The 23,377-nt window shown below is 31.8% G+C and overlaps 1 protein-coding gene across 2 annotated transcripts in view; it reads right to left on the bottom strand.

The window, feature by feature from the left end:
- Npl4 (nuclear protein localization 4) overlaps positions 1 to 23,377 on the bottom strand; it is a 61,085-nt gene that overhangs the window by 8,771 nt on the left and 28,937 nt on the right. For both annotated transcript variants that reach the window (XM_035369025.2, XM_035369026.2), the window contains 5 exons: positions 18,817 to 18,943; positions 10,922 to 11,082; positions 6,121 to 6,291; positions 4,360 to 4,476; positions 1,128 to 1,239 (listed from right to left, as the gene is read on the bottom strand). In XM_035369025.2, the coding sequence (XP_035224916.1) occupies positions 1,128 to 1,239; positions 4,360 to 4,476; positions 6,121 to 6,291; positions 10,922 to 11,082; positions 18,817 to 18,943 (688 nt within the window). The remainder of the gene's footprint in view (positions 1 to 1,127; positions 1,240 to 4,359; positions 4,477 to 6,120; positions 6,292 to 10,921; positions 11,083 to 18,816; positions 18,944 to 23,377) is intronic.

The following is a 23,377-nucleotide window of genomic DNA, read 5'->3' on the forward strand; positions in this document are numbered from 1 at the left end:
AATTACCTTATTTCTTGTTTAAATGCATATTTTACACATTTTATTTTAATTACTCACCATTTTATGAATTTTAACATTATACATCTGAAAACTAAATATATTATTTAAAATTCTCTTTTCGTATGAAAAATTTGAAAACAGGGATCTACACACAGTTTTATGTTACATTCCTTGCACTTGTAATAACTCCTTTGCCGTTTTGGAGGATTTTTCCGGGAATGTGAACAAACGAAGCATCGTCGTCTCATTTTCTTATCAGTCTCTTCTGAACAAATTTTTGGAAAATGTTTTTCAGTTAATCTTTCAGAATCAATATCAGAATATCAGAATTTCAGAATCAATATCTGAAATATTTTGCATGATTTCTGCTATTTCATGCTCTGTTAAACATTTTCGACGCTTCGACATCGCAACGGTAAAAACAAAGAATTCACGTCTAACAAGATCTAATTATTTTCTAAAAACTGAACTGCAAACCGAAATACCCAATGCTTTAGAGCAAATAAAACTTCTCTACTTACAGTAAACAACTACCACGAGCGAATAAAGTGCGATTTAAAGAGATGTCATAAATCACGCCATTCGGAAACATTTATTTCCCCGTTTCGTTTATATAATCAAAAACACGTGTATGTGAGTCATGCTTCTCTCATTTCGAGTAGAAGGTCTAATTTACATGTATCTGAAACCATATGGACATACAGTGCCATCTTGTGGCAGAAATTATAGTTTGAAAAACGTTCCAAAGTACTGGCACAAATACGTGACACTCGGTAGAGAACGGAACAATTTTCTGGCACGCCTGCGTGCCGGCCGGTAGGTAAGTGTGTTCGTTGCTGGCACGTATACGTGACAGTCGGCGCGAAGGGGTTAATTCATGCTACGCTATTTTGAACACACCTTTTACACTATATGAGTTCAGACTAAATTCTGAGAGAAACTCTCTCATATAAACTATAAAACAGTCCTCTGAAATAATGAAAAGTATTTTATACTAATCATAAGAAGTGACACACCAACAGAAGACATTACCCTTCATGTGAAATAATCAAATAACTCTGAAATAACAACTGAACATATTTTTTAAAAGACAACATTCTAAAATATACATGTAATGACATGCATACCTTCAGCGTCAAGTAAATGTTCAACAGTTGCCCATCGTTCACTTTTTGACCAATTGATAGCCAGATCTCTATCTTTGTTTTTTATAGCTTCTAGCAATGGACCCATATCATCCTAAAATTGAGTAAAAGATATATGAGCATTAACAACAAGCTTGAAATATATATACATATATATATTGCAAGTAAACAAACAAAAAAAAAAAAAAAAAAAAGAAGAAGCCAATTCAGAGAGAGATTAATATATAATAATAATAATTAATTCAGAGAGAGAATAATAGAGAGATTAATAATAATAAGTTTGTAAGTGGCTTTACTAGATATTATTTCGTATAAGCGGTATAACAAAATTTCTTTGAAATTATTAAACATATCACAATAGATGTTCAAGGTTCGATTTTTAATGTAAATTTATAAGTAGACTTTTTTTAACCTTTTTTTAAGTAGGAAATAACACAATTAGCAACTTATTTTCACATCAATAATTATATGTCTGTCAAATGAAAATAAATTTTATAGCTTTATTATTTTTTTTTAACAGAACTGATCAAACTAGCTTTAAGTTAATACTAGGAAAAGAAACATTATTTAGTTTTAAAATGCCCATTTTAAGTCACCATCAACTTTTTGAAGTATTTTAAAATTCTTTTGTTTCTAACAGGGTTGAGTGGTAACACTGGAACCAACCTTACTCTGACATCATGTAGGATCAGCCAATGACAGAAAGCACATGTTTTAAGTTAAAGCTTTAAGCTTATACAGGGGCTGATGAAAGATGCATGCTTAACATAGAAATATTAGTCATGATGGGAAACACATTATTATTGGCCACTAAGGACTGGTAAAAGCACTTCAGAAGTCCCACAGTTTCTGAACCATTATTGTATACTTGTGGTGAGAATATACTACAAAAGGGCCAATGCTACAATTCTGAAAGACTGAAGATCAAATTAGGGAGCACCATAAGCCACCGAAGGTGAACAATGCTACTGAAAGTTAGCAATAACCAACTGATGCCCCACCAACTGATGCACAACTGTGCCCCACCTCACCATGCAAATGAACTAGGAAGTTTTTGCAAGTCCAAACATTTTAGCAAATTCTTTCTCTATAACTGGACTCTGCAGCTGATTCCTAGTGTTGGTACTGCTGCTCAAGATGGTCCATAGACTAAAAGACCTTTTTGCATATCATTGCAAAAACTAGACCAAGAAAAATGGCAAAGAATGCCTTTTTGAATTAATCCTGATTCATGTCCCATTTTGAGAATGGACAGCAGCATATCTAGCATATTATACCAGAATGGCATCAGCTGGAAACACATATCAATGGAATACTGGCCAGTAATGGCAGCATACTGGTCAAAAGAAATGTTTTTCTGATACTCCCTGATACATCAGATAGCATTCTGAACTGATGTAAGTCTAATCTACACATGCTCTTGCTGTCCATCTCTACATGTTACTTTAACTAATGGCGAAGGAACCTTCCAATATGATAACATGATCCAACATAATAATCAAGGACTCATTGAAGGAACATTGACTAAGACTTCCATATATGCTCTTCGCCTTCAAATTCTGTAAACCGACAGGGAATTGTTGGGACACCTCCAAGAGATATGCTCAGAACATAGAAATTCACTCCATACCTTACCCTAGCTCTCAAATGCCTGGTTTTAGGTTCCTGTAATAATCTTCTGAAATCTCCCTGCACTGCTCCCATGGTAGCTCAGCAATACCCATGCTGCAGAGGAGTAGTTACATTAATTATTAAATAGGTAGTTTTTAATAATATGACTTGGCTCTGCATTTCTTCTGTGTGGTGAAATTTTGTACTGTGAATGTATTCAGATCAGAGAATAAAGCATTAACTGCAATCTCTGAAGAATAATAGGACTGTAATATGCCCTATGTAATAAATGAAATGAAAAACTACTCCAAACTCTGACTGACCATCTAAATGAAAGTATAAATTTGCACAATGATAAAGTATATCAGTTATGAATGGAGTTTTTTTGTCATTATCAAAAATCGACACCTTGAATCATTCAATTCCTTTTTCAAACTGCATGCTTTGTCATCTCTACATATAATAAAAGAAAGAGTCTATCTGTATGTCTTTCGTTTGCGTTGCACATAAGCTAATAGACTCGTACAAAATTTGGTACATAGGTGCATCTAGACAAAAGCCAGTGCACCTCAAAGCGATTTTTTCGAAATTCGAATTTTTTTTTATTTTATGTTTTGTGATGAAATCGCGTCATTTTGAGACAAGCGAGATTTTACTCTACACACTCCATTTTTACATTGTCATGAAACAAAGGCACTTAGCTATTTTACGAACTTAAAATAAATTTCGTGTTTCAATAAATCAATTATATACAAATTTATTTAACAAAGTGAGCTTAAAACCTTTTCAATGGGATTTTTTCTAAAAAAGTTTATTTAAAAAAATGCATAGTTTATTTTTCTTTGATTTTTGGACACGTTAAACTTTCATCCTTGCGACTGCTTTTACAAAAAGAATTTTGGAAAAATGATAATATTTTGTATTTTTTAAAAAAATTTTAAATGAAGCTTCCAAGTACACTTCTCACATCTTTAAAAATGTGATTTTGATAACAATTTTCTTTTCTTATTGTTGATAGATTTTTGATGAAATTGCATCATTTTGAATAGTTTCATTCTTTTAGAAATATGGGTTTGGCAACAATTTTTCATTGTATTTCTTATTGAGTTCTTAATATTTTGTAAAAGGAAGTTGGTTAATTTATTTATTAGGATAATTAATATTTGTATTAAGGGATATTGCTTATTTATTGTAATTTTGTTATACATAATAACTTTTTTTTTATGAAGCTGTTCTGCAGAGTAAAATTCTACGCAGTTTTTAAATTTAATGTTTGGTGTTCCCTTCAGCCATTTTTCCGGTACATTTAAAAGCCAGACGAAGGCTGGCAGCAAAGCTGCTAATTATCAATAAACTAATCCTTCCTAAAATTTCATCATCATATACTAGTTCAGTTTTATTTGTATTCTAAACATGTTTCATTTGTTTTGCATTGTATGCATTCACATTTAATTCTTCAATTTACATTTACGCATTTTAAATGTAATATTTTTTTAGAGTGAGATAATACATATTTCTCAAAGAACAAAAACTAGCTACTTTAAGAGAAAAGAAAAATACAAATAAAAAAATAAATTACGTATTTATAATAAACTATTTTTACCATAAGAGGCAAGACATCCATTGTAGCAATAAATATTAGTAAATGAAAATCAGACATTGCTTCCAGAAACTGCTCCGAATTAAACTGTCTTAAATATGAAACCAAATGAGGAAAGTCCTAAAAAGAAAGAAAATATTTGAAATAAAAGTTTAGAGTGAATTTTAGAGCTTGAAAACATATTTAAATATTTAAAGGCAGTTTTTAATATTTGTAATTTTTCCCACAAAAGTAATATAAAAAAGAATATCATATTTTGATTTGAATTTTTAATCTAACAATGTGGTCATGTATTAACATTTTTATATAAAAATCAGAATTATTCAATGGTTATTAATTTGCATACATAATTCTTAAAATTTTTGAGGGCTTGAGCCTTTTTTACTCGATATGTTTACTATCTGTTTTTCTATTAGCACCTATTCAGAAATCACTCAATTAAACTTTTAGTTTCATATGCGTACAAAATTTAAGGAACATGCTACATTTTAATGATTTTTTCCTATATAATATGCAGTTCTTTTTATTCATTCTGAAAACTAATACATCACTCATTAATATGAATAATCTAAATTAATAATTTTTTCTGTATCTTTTTTACCTGCCTTTTCAAAAAATATTAAGTGGAACACATTAATATATTCCAGTTAACAGTCAAGCAATAACATTCCATTACTGCAATCCACACATTAGGATAAATGTGTTGTAAAGAATGCACATGAATGCAAGAAGAATTTTTTGGTGTTTTGAGGCACTTTGAAAGATCCCATAAGCTGTACAATTCTAGTTAACAAATTTAAAACGTTTGCAATTTTCCATTCATCACTTCCAACATGATTTCTCAATAACATACAAAGTATTATAACAACATTATAACATGGTCCAAGTATTATATCAAACTGCTCAAATCATTGCTTCACTGAACGAAGCACTGAAGAAATTGCTTCAAAACTGTTTTTCTAAACCTACCGCAGGTTTAGAACACTCAATTTTTTCTTAAAATTTTAATGGTTTTGAATGTAAGTTTAATATCTAACATTTATTCCAAATTTCAAGCATCAATCAAAGTACTTTCAAACAGCTGTAGACACTTTGCTAAGCTTGCAAACAACCCATTTAGCTGACATAACAAATGCCCTTTCCAAATCAGGCATGCTATTCTATTGAATCGGATATGTATCATTTATCAGACATAATATCATTTACAATATAAGTCATTTATCAGATACGTATCGGGATATGAATGCGATGGGGAAAGGAAAGCTGTCTGCAGGTGTACAGGAAAATAGCTAAAACATACCAAGCAGAACTATTAACAAAACAGAGAAAATCCAGGGTATAAAGGCCTCAACTTCTATAAATGAGTCAAGAACTTTTCCATACCTTTGAAAATCAGACTGACTGAAAGATTTCAGATGATGATGCTAAAAAATAACCTCCACAATTGTCACACTTAACAACAGAGTACATTATTACAGAATTTTACCCTGTTGCTCCACCAGAACATCACTGCTTTGAGAACAACTTGGTCGGACCTCTGAAAACTATATCTTAGGCAAATACCTAAGTCATTTATGTTTGGAACTGAAGCTGAGCTCAGTTCTTCAGTATGTAAGCAGCCAACATTTTGATAACATAGCAAAAATAATAATGTAGCATATTATCAACTTAAAAAATATTAATATCACATATGAAACTATGAACTTGAACTTCATACCTATGTAACCTATGTAAGAACCTATGTAAGAAGGAACTTGAACTTACTTGAACATGTTCATCAAGTCTGTTTTCCACGGGAAATGGCTTGATACTAGCATCTGCGTAGAAAGTAAACTGTGGTTCATTCGGTGTAGAGACAGGAACATCAACAAGTAAATACTCAATAGGTAGAGGTCGTGCTAGCTGAATTATTTCATTACCATAGGAATCTTTTACCTATGTAAGAAGGAAATAATGCAATTTCCATTAAAATTTTCAGTTCTAAAGCATTAAAATTTAGCTTGTGAGAAAGAAAATTTATTGAAATTAGTTAACATTTTAATCTGGTCAAAGCTGCAATAATGAAAACAATTTTTCTTCAAAAAGTCCTCATTAAAAATCTAACTGGAAATACATAACTTATAAAGATAAAGAGAATAAAACTGAAAAATGTTTGATTAAAAACTAATAAAATGAAAAGTAACATAAAAGTAATATGAATAAAATAGATTTTTAGTTTTGAAGTTCTGCGTTTTAATGAGCTGAACAATGAATGGATACCTACCTAACACGAAGAAAGCTAACAAGAAGCAAACAAATCACATTAATCATAAAATTAAAAAAAAAAAAAAAAAAAAAAAAAAAAACACTTGGCAGAGTTGATAATTTTTTTTATTGTTTTTAAAAGCAGCCATGAGAATCAGAGAGTTTGATCAGCAGAGTTTGATTAATGAATGATGTCTGGACAAACTCCAAAACTAAAAATTGTGAACTAATTTTTGAATTTTGAGAACCAAAACTTAATTCTCAGCAAAATTCAAGATTACAGTAGAAGATTAAATTAAAATTAAACTAATAAGCACTAGAAAAAAAAAAAAAAAAAAAAAAACACAGACATGAACAAACACAGAATGAGGGTCCTCATGTACACTTGAAAAAAAATTAACTTTAAACAGTGACTTAATTTATGCAACTAAATTAACCTATTTTCCTTTTTAAACTGCTTGAAAATACAGTAAACTGTTAATAGTATTTTTCTATTAAATATAATATCAGTTTTTCCATTCAACTTCTTTTCTGACTGCCCTTGAAAACCCAGTTCATCAGAAATTAATTACAACTACTTTTTAATCACCCATCTTGCTGGTTTTCAGTATGTAACAAGAAGCACAAACTGAAGTACCGAAGACTGAGTTTTAGCTCCTCCCACAATATTGACCTTGAGAGATACATGTGTTATGTGATTTGAAAAAAAAGTTCATGAGTAATGAAGAGCCATTTAATTTTAATTCTACTTTCTCAGCACACATACATTCAGTTAATTCCAAATATCTGTCAAAACCTCATTACTGTTGATCCATCCATAGAAAAGTGGATATGTATGATGCAAAAATAGGTTTGACTTAAAATAATCAAAGTGGAATTATGGCTGTATTTAACTTATGTTAAACATTAACTCTATACTGTACCATAAATGTTAATTGCTTGCTCCTCATAACAGATGCTTCTTTCTGTGGACATTAGATCTGCCTAGCATGTACTCTGAATGGCCGTTTATAATATTTTAGTGTCAACTGTTATGTTTAAAGTTTCGTATCATCTTCTTGGCTTACTTTATGTAAGTCATAAAAATTCAAAACAGAAAGCAATGTACCTAACAAATACCTGTATAGGCCTATAAAATTTAAACAGATTTTGTATAAAGATTTACTTATTTTTAAAGAAAAATTTGAATTCAGACATAATGCTACAATAACACATAAAGAAATAGCATATAAATAAGAAAAGTGTATAATAAAATATACACATTTACAATATTATATATACTGCGCCAAAAAAAAAAAAAAAAAAAAAGAGTGAATGAGGGAGTGAGAGGTTACTGGCGCAAAACCAAAGATGATCAAGACACGCCAAACCCGAGATGGGATAATTACAATTGATGAAATTAAAATACAATAAATAAAAACAAATGGACAAAAGTACCAAATCCAGAGGATGAAGTCATATAAAAACTCAAAGCACACATTAAAATCCAAGACACAATCTTCAAAACAAATTATATTAAGTAATAAAAGCCAGTCTCTTTTAAATAATAAAATGAATTACAATTGACCTCTCTTCCGACTAAACGGTCGAGAGGTAAGTCACAGCTATTAAAATATTTCTGACGAAGACTATTAAAATATGGACACTCAATTAAAATATGACGGACAGATACACAAACATTACAATTTAAACAAATAATGTGTCACTCTAATGTGACCAATTCTGAGGCGAGTCAAAAGAACTTCCTCCTTACAATTTCCAGCAAAATCCCAATGCTCAATTCTAGGCTTTACATTTTTTAACTTGTTTAGCTGAACTTCCCAAATTTGCTGCCATTTTTTTCAGATCTTCCCTTTGATGACACAGCAGATGTCTCTAAAAGGGGTGAGGCAATTGACAGTTCAACAGCAGATTTTGCTGCAATATCTACAAACTCATTTCCCTTTATTCCGGCGTGCCCAGGAACCCAGCAGTACAGGACTTCATATCCTCGAATCGTTAAATTTATATGAATCTTGAGAACATCCACTACCAAAGGATTCTGAGTGCCGGGAAAAGCTTCCAAGGATTTAAGAGCACTATATGAGTCTGTATAAACTATAAAAATTTTGTGGCAGAGCTTTGAGATGCACAAAAGACCATAATATATTGCAGTTAGTTCAGATGTTAGGACTGAGAAAGCATGGTGCAGGCATCTGCCCTCTATGTAATCTTCAAATACAAATGCCATTCCGACATGATCATTTGACTTCGATCCATCTGTATATATTGGATAATAATTGCTATATTTGTGCCTGTGCTCAGCGAAGAGTTGTCTGTAAATGATCTCGCTGGTGCTTGCCTTCACGTGATGTTTGAAAACATCAAGAAGCTGAATTCATGCATTTTCCCACGACGGTATTTCAAAGTTCTGCACTGCTTGGGGGTGCATATCAGAGAGGGAAAGTTCCTCAATGACAGGGCGAACTCTTAAAGGAAAGGTAAGAACACAGGATAGACGTGTTTCAAATAAAGTGTTACACGCATTATCAAGTAAGCACAGCTTATTAGGATGTTCAGGTTGCGATAATATATTAAAATACTGTAAAAGGGACAACTGCTCATGCCTCAGATAAAGTGATGGTTCGTCAGAGTCAACATACAGGCTCTGGACAGGAGAAGTCCTGAAAGCTCCTGAACAAATCCGCAGAGCTTGACAGTGAACAGGATCTAGTTTTAACAATACTGATCACCGAGCGGATCCGTACACAACTGAGCTGTAGTCCAGTCTAGAGTGGACAAGCGCTCTGTAAATGCGAAGCAAGGATATATATAAGGATATATATTTGATTTATACATCTCATTGTTCTAGCATAGGTATTTTAACACAAAATCAAACTTTTTCTGAAATAACATACCAATGTTTTTCCATATTTCGATTCAACGACTTAAATTATGCCTAGATATTAAATTTTGTAAAATTTGGTGTGAAATTTACGCAGAAATTTAAAAATTTATTTTGCCGCAATTTTTTCAGTTTGCGCAACGAATAACTCACTTGACAAACTTCTTAATATATGGCAACCAATTTTTCTTTCCTTGCCATTATGCCGGAGTGAGAAAAAAGGCACCTCTTTCCTACCTTTTTATTGTGCATGAGCGAAAAAAAGTCACATGTTTCCTACTTTCAAATAATTTTAGCAAACTGTTTATACCTCATCTGATGTTTTATCGCTTTCAACAAATATGCCAAATTTCAAAACGTGCCAATATATAAATTCACGTATATTTTCGGAAATTTTGAATAAAAAACTAATTTTTTGCAGGTAGGTTTAGAAATACGTCTACTTTAACCCTCTCAGCGTTACGGCCAGAAAACTCTGCACAGAAGGCTGCCTTCTACATTTATTATACATGAAAATTTCTGCTAGTTTTTAAAGCATCTGATTTTGGTTTGGATGAATATTGGAAGAAAAGAAATCAAGGTACAAAATGAGAGAGTCATTTTTTAATTAAAATCAAGAAAATACCATTTATTCATGACATTTTGAGAAACTTTGAAATTTCAGGGCTAAACCTGTAATGCTCGAAGGGTTAAGATGATGGTAAAAATTTTACACATTATAATTCAAAAATATTTTTGAAAATTTTATAAAAATTATTTTTAAATAAATCATAAAAATGGGTGAATTTTATTTGGAATGAACCTGAATTTTGAAATGTGAAAGGAAGAATTAAATACATTTAATAAAAAAAGAGAAATTAATAAATATATACCAAACTCAATTAACAAGGAGGAGCTAAAATTTTGAGAAATAATTTTTTAAAAACTACTCGTGCGATTTTTACAAAACTTGGTGGTTTGGCGTAATTTGAGTCGTAGAACCAAAATATGGGAAAAAATGGTGTGTTAGTTCAGCAAAAGCCCAGTTTTGTGTCAAAGTACCTATATTAGAACAATGCTATATATAAATACATACCTTAAGTCGCACTTTCGAGGCATGGAAAACGCAAGTTGAATTTCGTCAATCGGCCCAGTAGAACAGGAGATATAGAACTGTCCTTTTTTTTTTGATGCAGCGTACATCACACAAACTTTTTAATCCCCTTAATCAATCTGAGACTAGTTCAACAATTAATACTGCTCTGCTAGGATGAAAAGATTCAGGATCAGTATTTTCCAACTCTCAAACAGAATTTATGGGATCTTGTTATTACTAATTCTTTTCTTTTTTTTTTTTTTTTTTCATTAATATAATTTCTCCTTGAAATAAAGTAACATATAATGGATATATGTTATACCAATAATACCAATATAACCAATAATACCAACAACACTCACTTTATAGAAAACATCTGGAACATACTGCTCATTACTGGATTCTCGGACGTAACCAAGTTCAGGAGCATCTAGTGTGGGGAGTAAGCAGTTGTCCCTGACTAAAGCCATACACTGATTAGAAACCTGATAGCCTTCCATATGAGCATGATTATTTGCATCACCTACAACAGAAAAAAAGGGGGGAAGGTATTTTATTTAATGTAAACTATTACAATATACCTTTATTTCATATAAAAAAGGCACATATTTTATTCCATGTAACTATCATTATAAAAATTAGTAACCAGCAATCAAAGACGTCACAGAAAATTTTTCCTTTCAGTTTGGAAAAAATCAATTAAGCTACACAAATGTCCTTAATAGACAACAATAAAATACAAGCATATTTTTCAAACAAACAAACAAAAAAAAAATTTAAAAAAAAAAATTTTTAAAAAATCAACCATTAAAAGGGAAAATTTTTATATCAAAATTTATCACCATTTACTTTGCGAAAACAGGATGAATTACAATGGTCTGGAGGTGAACTAAAATCCTGCAAAGCATTATGACTCACAGTGAGTCAAAAATGGCACACACAATGAGCAAGTTGTTTGATTTATTTTAATTTTACACATTCTTAATGCTTTCTAACATAAATATATACAGCAACCTTTAACACGAATAAAAATTACTCTATGACTTTAGCATAAATTAATATTTGATTAAAATGAGCCATATATATATATCCATCAATTTTTATTTGAAGACATCATCAAAAAATACTCACAGCGAAAAATGAAAGATCTACAATTCCACTTAGATAATGGTTTTTTACTAACTCATTAAAAACATTGCAGAAAGGCATAATGATTAAATTAGGGGATAATATTATTAAATTAGGGGATCATAATTAAATTTAGGGATCTTGGAGATTACAGAATTCAAATGGCATACTTTAAATTATGTGTGGATGGTAGTGGCCTGCTGAAATGATTCATTATCTAACTAAAGTCTGTTAAGCAGATTTTGCTAGTGTATACAGCATTTGAGAATTACTGAAATACATTAAATCATATTACCATTTTCCATCAAAATACTTTTTATACTTCAAAGATATGTCACATTTGCCTTGAACTGGATGAATTGGGTAGGGTGAGTTAAAAATCTTTTATAACAAACAAAAAATCTGAAAGCTTTCAGATTTTATATTTTGGCAAAAGGCACAATTTTTTTTTTTTTTTTTCTTCCCCTACGACTACACACACATACATGTTTCAAAAACATTTGGGCTAAAAATATTTAAAAACAGCATATCTTTATAATTTCTGATAGACAGTTTTGCATGCTGGAAATAAAAATGTTTTATTCCGTGCAGTGTTGCCACTGCTTGCTTTGAAATCATTGAGTTTTCAATTCAAAATTTGTTAAAAGTTTTAGAAAATATGAAGTACATAATAAAACAAATTTGAAATTCAAAATTCGGGCTTCCAGGTGCCCATATTTGGGTGGAGGATTATTCAAAATTTGATGGCTCTAAGTGGCATTGTTTTTTCACAATGGGAGGACACATACATGCATTCATGCAGATTCTTCATTATTTAATTTCTTTAAATATAATAGAGGGCAATAATATTTAGTGGTAACAAAATGCCATTTCAGATTAATAACCATTCTGGGCTAACACCCCTTCCCTTTCGGGCTAAAAATTCTCCCATCAGTATATAACAGCAAGGGATAGGATTCATTTACTTTATGCAACTGAGTGCTGCTATACTCAGATCTAATTTTGATATTTCTGGCAGCAACTATGATGCAATACCTGACTATGCATTTATCAGTGGCATAAACACTTGTACACCAGGACACGCAGTATGCGCTGTACTGTCTACTTCCGACATTCTTTGGGATCAGATACTGAATATGAATGTAATTCAGTCAGTAACAATCAATACAGTTTATGTTGAATTATTCATGAATGGCACACGGAGCCATTTCCTGGCTAATAGTGCAATAACTGATCAATATATCTTCCACAGATTACTGATATAGTGGGCATGCAGAACTTACATGGGAGAATCCAATAGTCTTGAGTCTACAATACATCTCTGATTATAGCAGGCACATATGTTCAGTTTTTAAATTGTGATGCACTTCTAGTATGTTTAGATGTTTCTCTATTAAATTTTCAAGTGCATGTTCAGGCATCTTTCACTTTATCAGAAAACACCAGTAATATTTTTTATCACTGCATTTCTAATTTTTTTATTATCAAGTGTATGTGATTATACACATAGTCAGATTTAAAAGTTTCTGGCCTTACAAATTACAAAAATTATTCCACAATAAATTCCCTTTGCAGACTTATAGCAGCAACACTAAGTGAATAAATTTGAAAGTTTTGTAGGAGAAAATGTATGCATTGACTGTTTAGTGAATGCAGCTGCATGCTACATTGCTCCGAAATGCTTATTGGGTATTGTTCTGTGTTTAAATTTTTTAGCAAAGATCTTTAATCTAAAAACGTGAATGGGTAAAACAATTCTGAATGTACTGGGAATCTATTGATGATAATTCTTGTGAAAGATCAACCACTGGAGGCACTAACATCAGAAAACACTACTCTGTCTAAAAGGAAATACTGAGTAACAGAAAATTAAATGTCAATATAGCAGCAAAATGGGATCTACCTAAAACAATTTTGTGCATTCTATATGGTTATTTTTGCATGAACAAAGTTTCTTCAAGAGACTGGGAACAGATGGGTAACCGATTTCTTTTTCAAAAATTTTGAAATGGCAGTGTAAATTTTAAGAAGTTCGATAAACTCTCCTACAGCCAGGTTTGCATTCCGTGATTGTTCTCGAAACTGAATTTTACTTTTGTGGAAAGAGATTTAATGATGATATGAAAAGTGCTGTTATGGGACACTTAGAGGACAAACCTTCAGATTTACTTTTTCAGAAACAGAGAGATACTCATGAAATGATGAGAACAGTGTATCCAGGTATGAAGACATCATACTGAAAAATAAACTTTTAAAATTTTCTCTATTTCTTCTAAAAAAAATATCTCTACTTACACATATGTCTACGTATGTGTATACACATACACAAAAAAAAGTTGAGAACTTTCAAATTAAGATGATACATATTATTAAAATCATACAATATGCAGCAGAATTAATTGAACATATATTTTATATTGATTTATTGCGTTTTATTGATTTTGTTGAATTACTTTTGTTTCTGCTTTATATTATTTTCTTTAGTTTTTAGTTTGAATATTTCCTGCTGGAGAATTGCTCCCTTTCATGATTTAATTATTTTCTCTTGATTATATATATGTAAACACTTAAAACATGCTTACAAAAGCAGTATGTGATAGACTTTAGTGACCCATTTTCATTTGCAGCTTAAAAAAGATCAGTATGATCAAAATATAGAAAAAAATTAATTACATAATGACTCAGAATTTAAATAAAGTCCAAACAATTATAAATTAAGGAAATAATCCCATTTTTTCAATCATGGTAAAACAAATAATAATAATAATAAATTAAAAAAAGAGGATATAATTAGAAAGACTAATGGAAATCACCAATGAGCTAACCGCAAGCATGCTGTCTGTCATAGTAAGAAAATTTAAAAACTAAAAGCTTCAGTTCCCCCCCTCGGATATGGGAAGGAAATATCACTAGTATATATACTGTATCATACTGATATTTATTTTAAGTTTTAAATACACACAAATCATGTCAGAATGCTGCTAAAACTTTTAATGGAATGTCTTAAATGTAAGTCCTTGTTATTAAGAATGGTATTTATTTGTGGCAACCTTAATGAATTCATCTGTCATGAGGATCACGTGTGCAGATGCATTACGTCTACGTATTCCTTTCTGTTTGATACATAGTTGCATTTAAGATTTTGTAGAATAAGAAATGGTGTGAAAAATAAATGTTGGTTTTTTAAAAAGTGTCGGCTCAGATTTTCGATTAAATTACTTATTAAGCAACAAAATTGGTGAACCTAGCCAGCATGAATGTCACAGAGTGACATTATCGATTTCGACACTTGATAATTTACGAAAATAAGAGAAGTTCCTAGGTGCAAATATGGAGGATTTAGAAATACTAAAACAGAAGCAGAAAGCAATTAAGAGTGCATTTACAAAAACAGCTAATAAGTTGGAAGAACTGATACGATCAGATTCTCCGGATTTGGACAATTTAGAAATTTCTTTGGATCAAATTTCAGAGAAGTATAAAACTTTAAGAAATACGGATGACTCTTTTTTAGAACTTCTACAGAAAAAAGGCTGTACTCAAGAAGAATACGAAAGGGAATTTAGTGCAGCTCAAGAATATTACGATAAATTATCTACGTTGAAAGTAAAAGTCAACAGGAAAAAGGATGTGTTCACAGTCTTCTACTGGTTCAACGAATAGCGATTCTTCATCAGGAATAGTTAAAGCCGCAAAACAAACTGCCAGAGATCGAACTGGTGAAGTTCGATGGAGACCCCTGAAACTGGTTGACGTTTTGGACGAGGTTTAGTAAAATAAGTATCAGAATGAAGTATGGTTTCAGAAATAGAAATGAGAAAGTTTGTAAATGAATCACAAATAATTATGGCTAACCTTGCAAAATAAGTCAAGATATAAAATTGGATGTCCCAATTACTAAAACACTAGTTTCAGCAGTAGCTCATCAGGTGTTTGACATTATAGGACATAGGGCTCCTGTAATGTTGATTCCAAAACTAACTTTACAGGAAACTTGGAATTTAAGGCTTAAACGGGACGATGTTCTTCCCGATGAATTAACCAAAAAATTAAGTTTTGGCGTAAAAAGTTGCACTTGCTATCCAGTATCCAAATACCTAGATGAGTAGGTCTCAAATCTATTAATGAAGCTGTGAGTATACATCTTTTTTGTGACAGTAGTAAAAGTGCATATGGTGCATGCGTCTGTTTAAGAGTACACAGTGGCAAAAAGGTAAAGGTTAATTTGATACACGCAAGATCGAGAGTAGCGGCTTTAAAACCTATTAAGATTCCTCAATTAGAACTTCTTGCTTGTAATATTGGTTCTAAGTTATTGACTTCAGTTATTAATGATATTGGCCTACATGAAGTTCGTCTCAGATTTTACTGACTCCTCGACGGCTTTAAGTTGGATATGACGGAATCAACGTTGGGGAGCATTCATCTTTAATCGTGTACAGGAAATCAGGTCTTTTACCTTCCCTACTGTATGGTGGCATGTTCCTGGTAGTCTCAATCCTGCTGACCTACTTTCCAGAGGTTGTTATGCAGATCAATTAATAGAACGAAAATGGTGGGAAGGACCTGATTGGTTACTGGAAGATGAGGCAAATTGGCCTAAATCTAATGATGAACCAGATGAGGATTTAGATTTAATTCAGAAATATGTAAGATAGTTATTGTTACATTGGTAAAAAATAATAATTGTATTGGATTTTACTATAAGTATTTCTTATCATTTAAGAAAATTGTAAGAATGTTATCATAAATCTTCAGATTTTATAATAATGTACGTAATAATAATAACAACCATTCTAAGGATTTGACTGTATCTGAAATAGAAAGGGGAGAAATAGCTTTAATGTTATTAATACAAAAAGAGTCGTTTAATTGTGAAACAGATGATAAGGTAAGATGACTCAGACCACTCGTCGATAGCCAGGGTCTAATAAGAGCTAAGTCTAATGTTGCTTATCGTGACGACTCTAGCAGCTTTAAGTTCCCCATCATATTACCTTCTGAACACCCAGTAGTCAAATTATTGATATTAAGTGCACACAAAGATTAGTTGCATGTAGGTACTACATTGTTGATGTTGCATTTAAGAGAAACACTGGATCTTAAAATCACATAAAACTATAAGGAACTGCATAAGAAAATGTGTAACATGTCAGAGATTTAAGGCTAAAAGAGGTGAGACAGTCCCAGGCATTTTACCAAATGATAGGGTTCATGATTCAGCCATTTTTGGAATCGTAGGATGTGATCTTGCAGGACGCTTGCATTTAAAGGATGGACGAAAATCATATATTGTGCTCTTCACCTGTGCAGTTTATCATGCTATTCATATGGAACTGATTACCTCATTAACAACTGAATTATTTTTTCAGGCTTAAAGGCATTTTATCGCAAGTCGTGGTTGCCCTACCACCATATATTCCACCACCCTACCACCACATATTCCGATATTGGGATATATTCCGATAATGGATTTTGTGGGTGCAGAGAGAGTTCTGCAAACTATTGACTGGGGCTGCCTCTGCTCTAAAGCTGCTGAAAAAAGAATACAATGGAAATTTAATCTTCCATCTGCCGCTTGGTGGGGTGGATGGTGGGAGCGTTTAATACAAATTATAAAACAAATATTAAGAAAAATTTTAGGTTGTGCTTCTCTTGGTTATGAAGAGTTATTCTCCACCTTGTGCGATTGTGAAAGAAATGTCAACTCAACACCACTTACGTACATGTTTGACGATATTGAAGATCCCTTGCCTTTAAGTCCGGAAAAATTTCTGCATGAAACTCCACAGTCGGATGTACCTGATATTGACAATGTGGACAAAGAAAAATTGAGTAGAAGAGCGAAGTATCACCAGAGAATGAAAGAATTGTTAAAAAGTGAGATTTCGTTCTGAGTATCTACGGCAGTTAAAACAGCAGTCTACCAGAAATTACAAAAATAAACTTCTCTCTGTAGGAGAAATTGTCTTGCTGGAGGATCAAAATAAAACCTGTGCATCTTGGAATTTAGCACGCGTTATTCGGGTGATCCCTGATCGAGATGGCAACATAAGAGTTGCTCTTGTAAAAAGTAATAATTCCGAGTTCTTGACACCTATACAGAGATTGTTTAGATTGGAACTGGATAATATAATAGATAATACTCAAAATGATCAAGTTCATTTCACCACCAGTACTGGTACAGTTGTTAAAATCACGAATAATGTAATTCATGTCTTTGAGTTATTATGATTTATTTTGTTGTGCTATTAGTGTTGTATTATTCCTCAGTATAATTTTGTTTTCAAGTAATATGATTTAAGTATTAAGTAATTTTTTTTGTTATATAACCCTCATTTATATTGATGTAAGTTTTATGTTTTGAGTGTGTAGCCATCCACTCAAAAGGTGGAAGAATTGTGGCAACCCTAATGAATTCGTCTTTCACGAGGATCATGTGCGCAGATGCATTACATCTACGTATTCTTTTTTGTTTGATAAATAGTTGCATTTACGATTTTGTAGAATAACAAATGGCTACATATGAATATTTTAAATATGTAAATATAATCATTATTAATAATGTTGCACATGAATTTACTTTGAATTTTTATTTTAGTTATTAAAATTTCTGTTTGTATTATAAGAAATAACATTTGAATAGGCAAGAATGAAAAGCAGGTTTTATAGAATTTATTTTTGCTGGTTAGGTTTAACCGTGAAATATGTTGGGCACACAGTGCCCTTAGCGATCCAACATCGCAGACACATGAAGGAGCTTCATTTCCTTGACGTCAAAAGCGAAGAAGTTAACATTAAACAGAAATTAAATATAATTATGGCTCCTTAAAATAATTAATAAAATTACAAAATTAAAATCATTACAAGACATTTTAATATCTTGTTGAAAAATAAAGGGAAAAAGAAAAATAAAAAAAGGAGGGGCCTTTTTTAATAAATTCATTATTAATACAGAGTAATAAAATTTGTAAATGTAAAACTTCTAACAGTCTTAAAAAATGTCAATGAATAAATAAATATTGCAAAATGAACAACAATTTAAAAATCAAAAAGAAAAATGTGCAGTTCACCAGTCAAAATATGTTTGAAAAAAAAAAAATCATACTCAAAATTTATGCATACTAACCAGTAAAACATACTGTAACAAATTTAGAGCCAAAATATCCATCTGGTGATAACTTGCATGGATTTGGATGTTTATTTTGAAAATAACCTGCCATAATGCATTCCTGGGCACTTAGAAAATGTGAATTCTATAAGAGAGAAGCATATCATTTCTAATAAAATAATAACCATAAATTTGCACTGAACATAGTTACAATGTCATGAACATTGTATTTTTTTTAAACTTACAAACAGCTCTCCCATTCTCTCATAAATATAAACACACTTCTTTTTTAGTTCATTTGAAATATTATAAATTTAAGATCTTGATTTATATAAGGGTGTGAAAAAGGTATTCAAGATTTTCAGCCTCTAAAAATGATATCTAGGAAAAGAAGATAATGGGCATATGTTTACGACTACTGGGGATGAAAATCATTATCTAACATGAAGAGCACACATGATTTTCCATGAACAACTTTTAACAATTTGCTCAGATGAACGTACTTCTTTAATTATGGAGGGGGGGAACACACTATAAAAGCATGCTTTCATGCAGCAACGAGAAACTGGCTTTTATTTAAATTATACAATTAGGGATGGGCTGCTGGGATTTTATAAAGAAAACATTTAAAAAAAAAAGAGGGAGTCCAAAAAGAGTTTCCAAGAGTTTTCTATTACAATTACTCTCCAAGAGTTTTCTATTACAATTTAATAAAACTAGTGGGGGGGGGAACAAATAAAAAAAAATAAATAAAAATTATTAGACTAAAGAGATACAAGAGTTCGATTAGCAAATTTCAGTTTAATACTAAAATTTTAAGCTACACGGTTACTATAGGCCTACTAGTTCAAGAACTAATCTCCATAAAATTAAAGATTTACATTATAAAATATTATGTTTCAAAACAAACTGTTCAAAATGGCAGAGACACTTGTCCAAAATGGCCAAAAGTCGAAATGGAAAAGCCATAGGAAGGGAGAAACAACTGCTATGACAATATTTCATCACAATCAAAACCTCTTGGAGACTCTTGACACTTATTTAATAAAAAATTAATTTTTTAAGACAATAATACATTTATTTAGTTAACTAGAAATTAATGCCATTTTCATGTGACACTGTTTCAACAGTGTTGCAACAAGCAGTCTTGTTCAGGCAAAATGAAATAATCATACGAGGTGTGTTCAAAAGGAAATTTAATTTTTTAAATAGCATGCTAATTGGCAGAGGGAAAGCGCTGGGGGCCACTGAATGCATACAGCAGCAGGTTTAAACAACAGACTGCCATTCGCCACATTTTGCTCTGACAGTTAGTTGGTAAGCTACAGACACTGAAGTAAACACATGCACAAGCTGTTCATCAGATTAATGCCAAAGTAGCAATGAAACAGTTTGAAGAACAACATGTGTATGCAAAATTTAGCAGCAACCTGCCAAAAGTTTCATAGGAAGATTTCACTCACTTAGCTCAGCATACAGGAGTTGCTTAATTACGCATTAGGCTGCACTCTCCTAGAAAGCATGCAAAACTGAAAATTTTTCACAAAACTTTTAAGATTAGGATTTTTCTCGATCAATTTATGTAACATGGTAGTCCATTGGTGTATGTCATGTTAAGCGGCAAGTAGTTTACAAAAAAATGTTCATCTTTTGAGTCAATTCACTTGGATGGAATGGTGCATTGTCTGAAACTAACAGTGCTCTTTCATGAAGGCCCTGTGATTTTAAAAAGTCTGTAACCTACAGTATGAATTTTGTATCAAACCACTGCTGAGATATGAATCTATTCATCCATCCCTTTTCTGGTTGAAATAGTGCACTGTTAAGCTGGTTGTTTCCATGCGTTTAAAAGACCTTAATTTCCCCCCCTTTCCAATATTAAGAAGTTTCAATCTGTGGTTTCCTACCATGTACGAGCACTTCATTATAGCATATTCATTCATTATAGTCGCACGAGTTTTCTTGATCTTGTGACCAAGAGTATTTTTTTCTTTTTCAGACACGAAAGTCTTTGTTGACAAGCATTTCCAAAATAATCCTGACTAATCAACACATATATTTGCTTTGGAAGCAAATTTTCAATCTTGATCAAGTTTTTAAAAATCACTGCATGTCTCTTTATGCATTTTAACCCCTACTCAAAAGTTTATTGTGCACTTGGAGCTCTCGAATACCATGTCGCTGCTTGAAATGCGTAAGCCCCATCCTTATGATGCACAAAATTCGCCCTCAAGTCCTAATTTCTGAAAAAACACTTAAATTTTTTCTGCACAAGTCAGCCCATTTATCAGGTTTCCCTGTCCTAATTCCTGAAAAAATACTTAAGTTTTTTCTGCACAAGTCAGCCCATTTATCAGGTTTCCCTGTGCTATCTACTGACTAAACCACTCCAGCATGGCTTTATCCAAGACCTAGTAGATGGATTTTTTTAATTATTTTCCTTTCCTTCATTTCCACAGCAGAATCAGATGCACATGTAAACCATATAAGTTGATCCTTTTTCTTTAACAAATCATGCACAGTCTGCAAAGACACTAATTTCAAGCTTGATCCATTCTTAGTTACCGTTTCAGGCTTCTGATGAATGGAAAAAGCAATGCATTTTCGTTTATTTTCCTAACATTTTGCAAGAATACTGATTACAGTAATTCACAACCACTTGTCAATGAAAAATAAAATCTAAGCTTTCCCTTGATGCATCTGACGAGTTCTAAAAATAGCAATTCCTATTTCAGTGAAAGTAAAAAAATTATTCACCAACAAGAATTTCTTCAATTACTCTATCACCAAATTAAGAGCATGTCTATTATCAGTTATAAGGAAGGGGACAGGACACAGGAAGGAATTTGTATCTGCAATCAGGTTGTTAGACACATGTTGGAAAGAGGAAAGGCAGAAGGGGGAATAAGCCTGAAAAGTCATAAAGTGTAGCTTCATATCAACTCTTTTCTCTCTCTCACTAGCGTGTCTGCTGATGATTCTTGCAAGAGTGGTTTTTTTTTTGGGGGGGGGGCCAAGTTAAGCTGCAATGTGGTTAATCAAGAGTTGACTAAAATTATTTTTCAATCAATTAACTTGATGCTTCATAACATCAAAGATAACAGCAGATCTTATTTATCTCATTGGTAATACCATCTATTTATTTAGGATGCAATTTGATCGAAACAGAAAATAAAACCTCTTCAAGCTGTTAAAAAAGACAGGACTTAAAAAGTGAAATGTTCATTATAATTATTCTGACCAAAAACAAAAAATATCTATGAATGCTTACAAAATCTTAAGTATTCATGAAGAAATAAATTTACTAATAGTAAATTAAAAAGCAATATTTGCTGTCGTGAACAACTTCAAACCCCAATGTCACAGCATTAAAATCGATGCACAAAATTCTAGTACAATGATAATCAACAATTATATATATTCATATATATGTATACATGTATATATAATTGTTATATATATATTTTTCCTCCACAGTGGATTTATCAGCTATAAATTACCAAAATTCTAATTCACACAGAAAAAGATGAGAATCCAAGTAGATACATTTAGCATGCTAGTTCTAAAAAACATGATTCTGAGCTCTCTACAGACCAATCAATATATTTCATACTGTAACATACCATCAGCCTATGAAAACCAATTCCTAGAGCTAACTAAATCACAAACTCAGGAGATCAAATTCAAACTATCAATAACTTCATAGCAGATGAACATAAATTACAGATAAAATCAGCAACAGAAATATACTGCATGCAGCATATGAAGTTCCTTTTATTTATGAGTATGGCAACCCAGGTATGCATGAGCAGAGCAGATAAGAGCCGATTTCCGCCTTCAAATTCAATGGTCATATTTCTGATTGGTGTTTATTTTTGTTGCATTCAAATACATTTGCAAGAAATTATAATTCTTGTAAGGATTTTGGTGTTTGCTTATTAATGAAATAGAGTTGCATTTCTTCAGGAATATGGGATTTTGCCCAACAACAGAGAAAGGAAAAAAATAATAATAATAATGTAGTTTTTAAATGATCGAGCTCCTTGGATCAAAATTTGTGTGCTAATTCCAAAATTTGTGCTATTCTCTGATGTGTTTAAGCAAATCCTGCTTACATAGGGAGAATGATAACGTGTACATGCCAAATTAGGCATGATGGAGTTTCTGTGATTCGAAGAGATTATTGTGTACATGGGAAAAACAGCACACTTACCCCCCTAAAAGAATATGATATTTCTCGCTTTTCTATTATTCATTGGTTGGTGTTTTATTTAATCCCTAGTTGAATATTCTTTATGTAACTTATGTACTCTTAGCGAGACTGCAACCATTTTTAAAAATGGCTACAGTCTTTGGAATCTTAGCTTGGCAAAAAATTAGCAGTCAGCAGTTACTGAAAGACAAGGGTGTGTAAAATCAGACATATGCTGTAACTGTTTTTAAATGTTCACTCTGTTTACCTAGCAAACAATCTATATTATAACTTGGGTAAATAAATTATCTTTTGCACACTTAGCCTATCTTTTTATTTTTACCAAGACATGATCGTTTCTTTGCAAAGTGAAATAACATCTTTTTT

The sequence above is a fragment of the Stegodyphus dumicola genome, chromosome 11 (assembly GCF_044657685.1).
Source record: "Stegodyphus dumicola isolate Sdum_Otavi_A_Nest chromosome 11, ASM4465768v1".
In the NCBI taxonomy this organism is placed as follows: Eukaryota; Metazoa; Arthropoda; class Arachnida; order Araneae; family Eresidae; genus Stegodyphus; species Stegodyphus dumicola.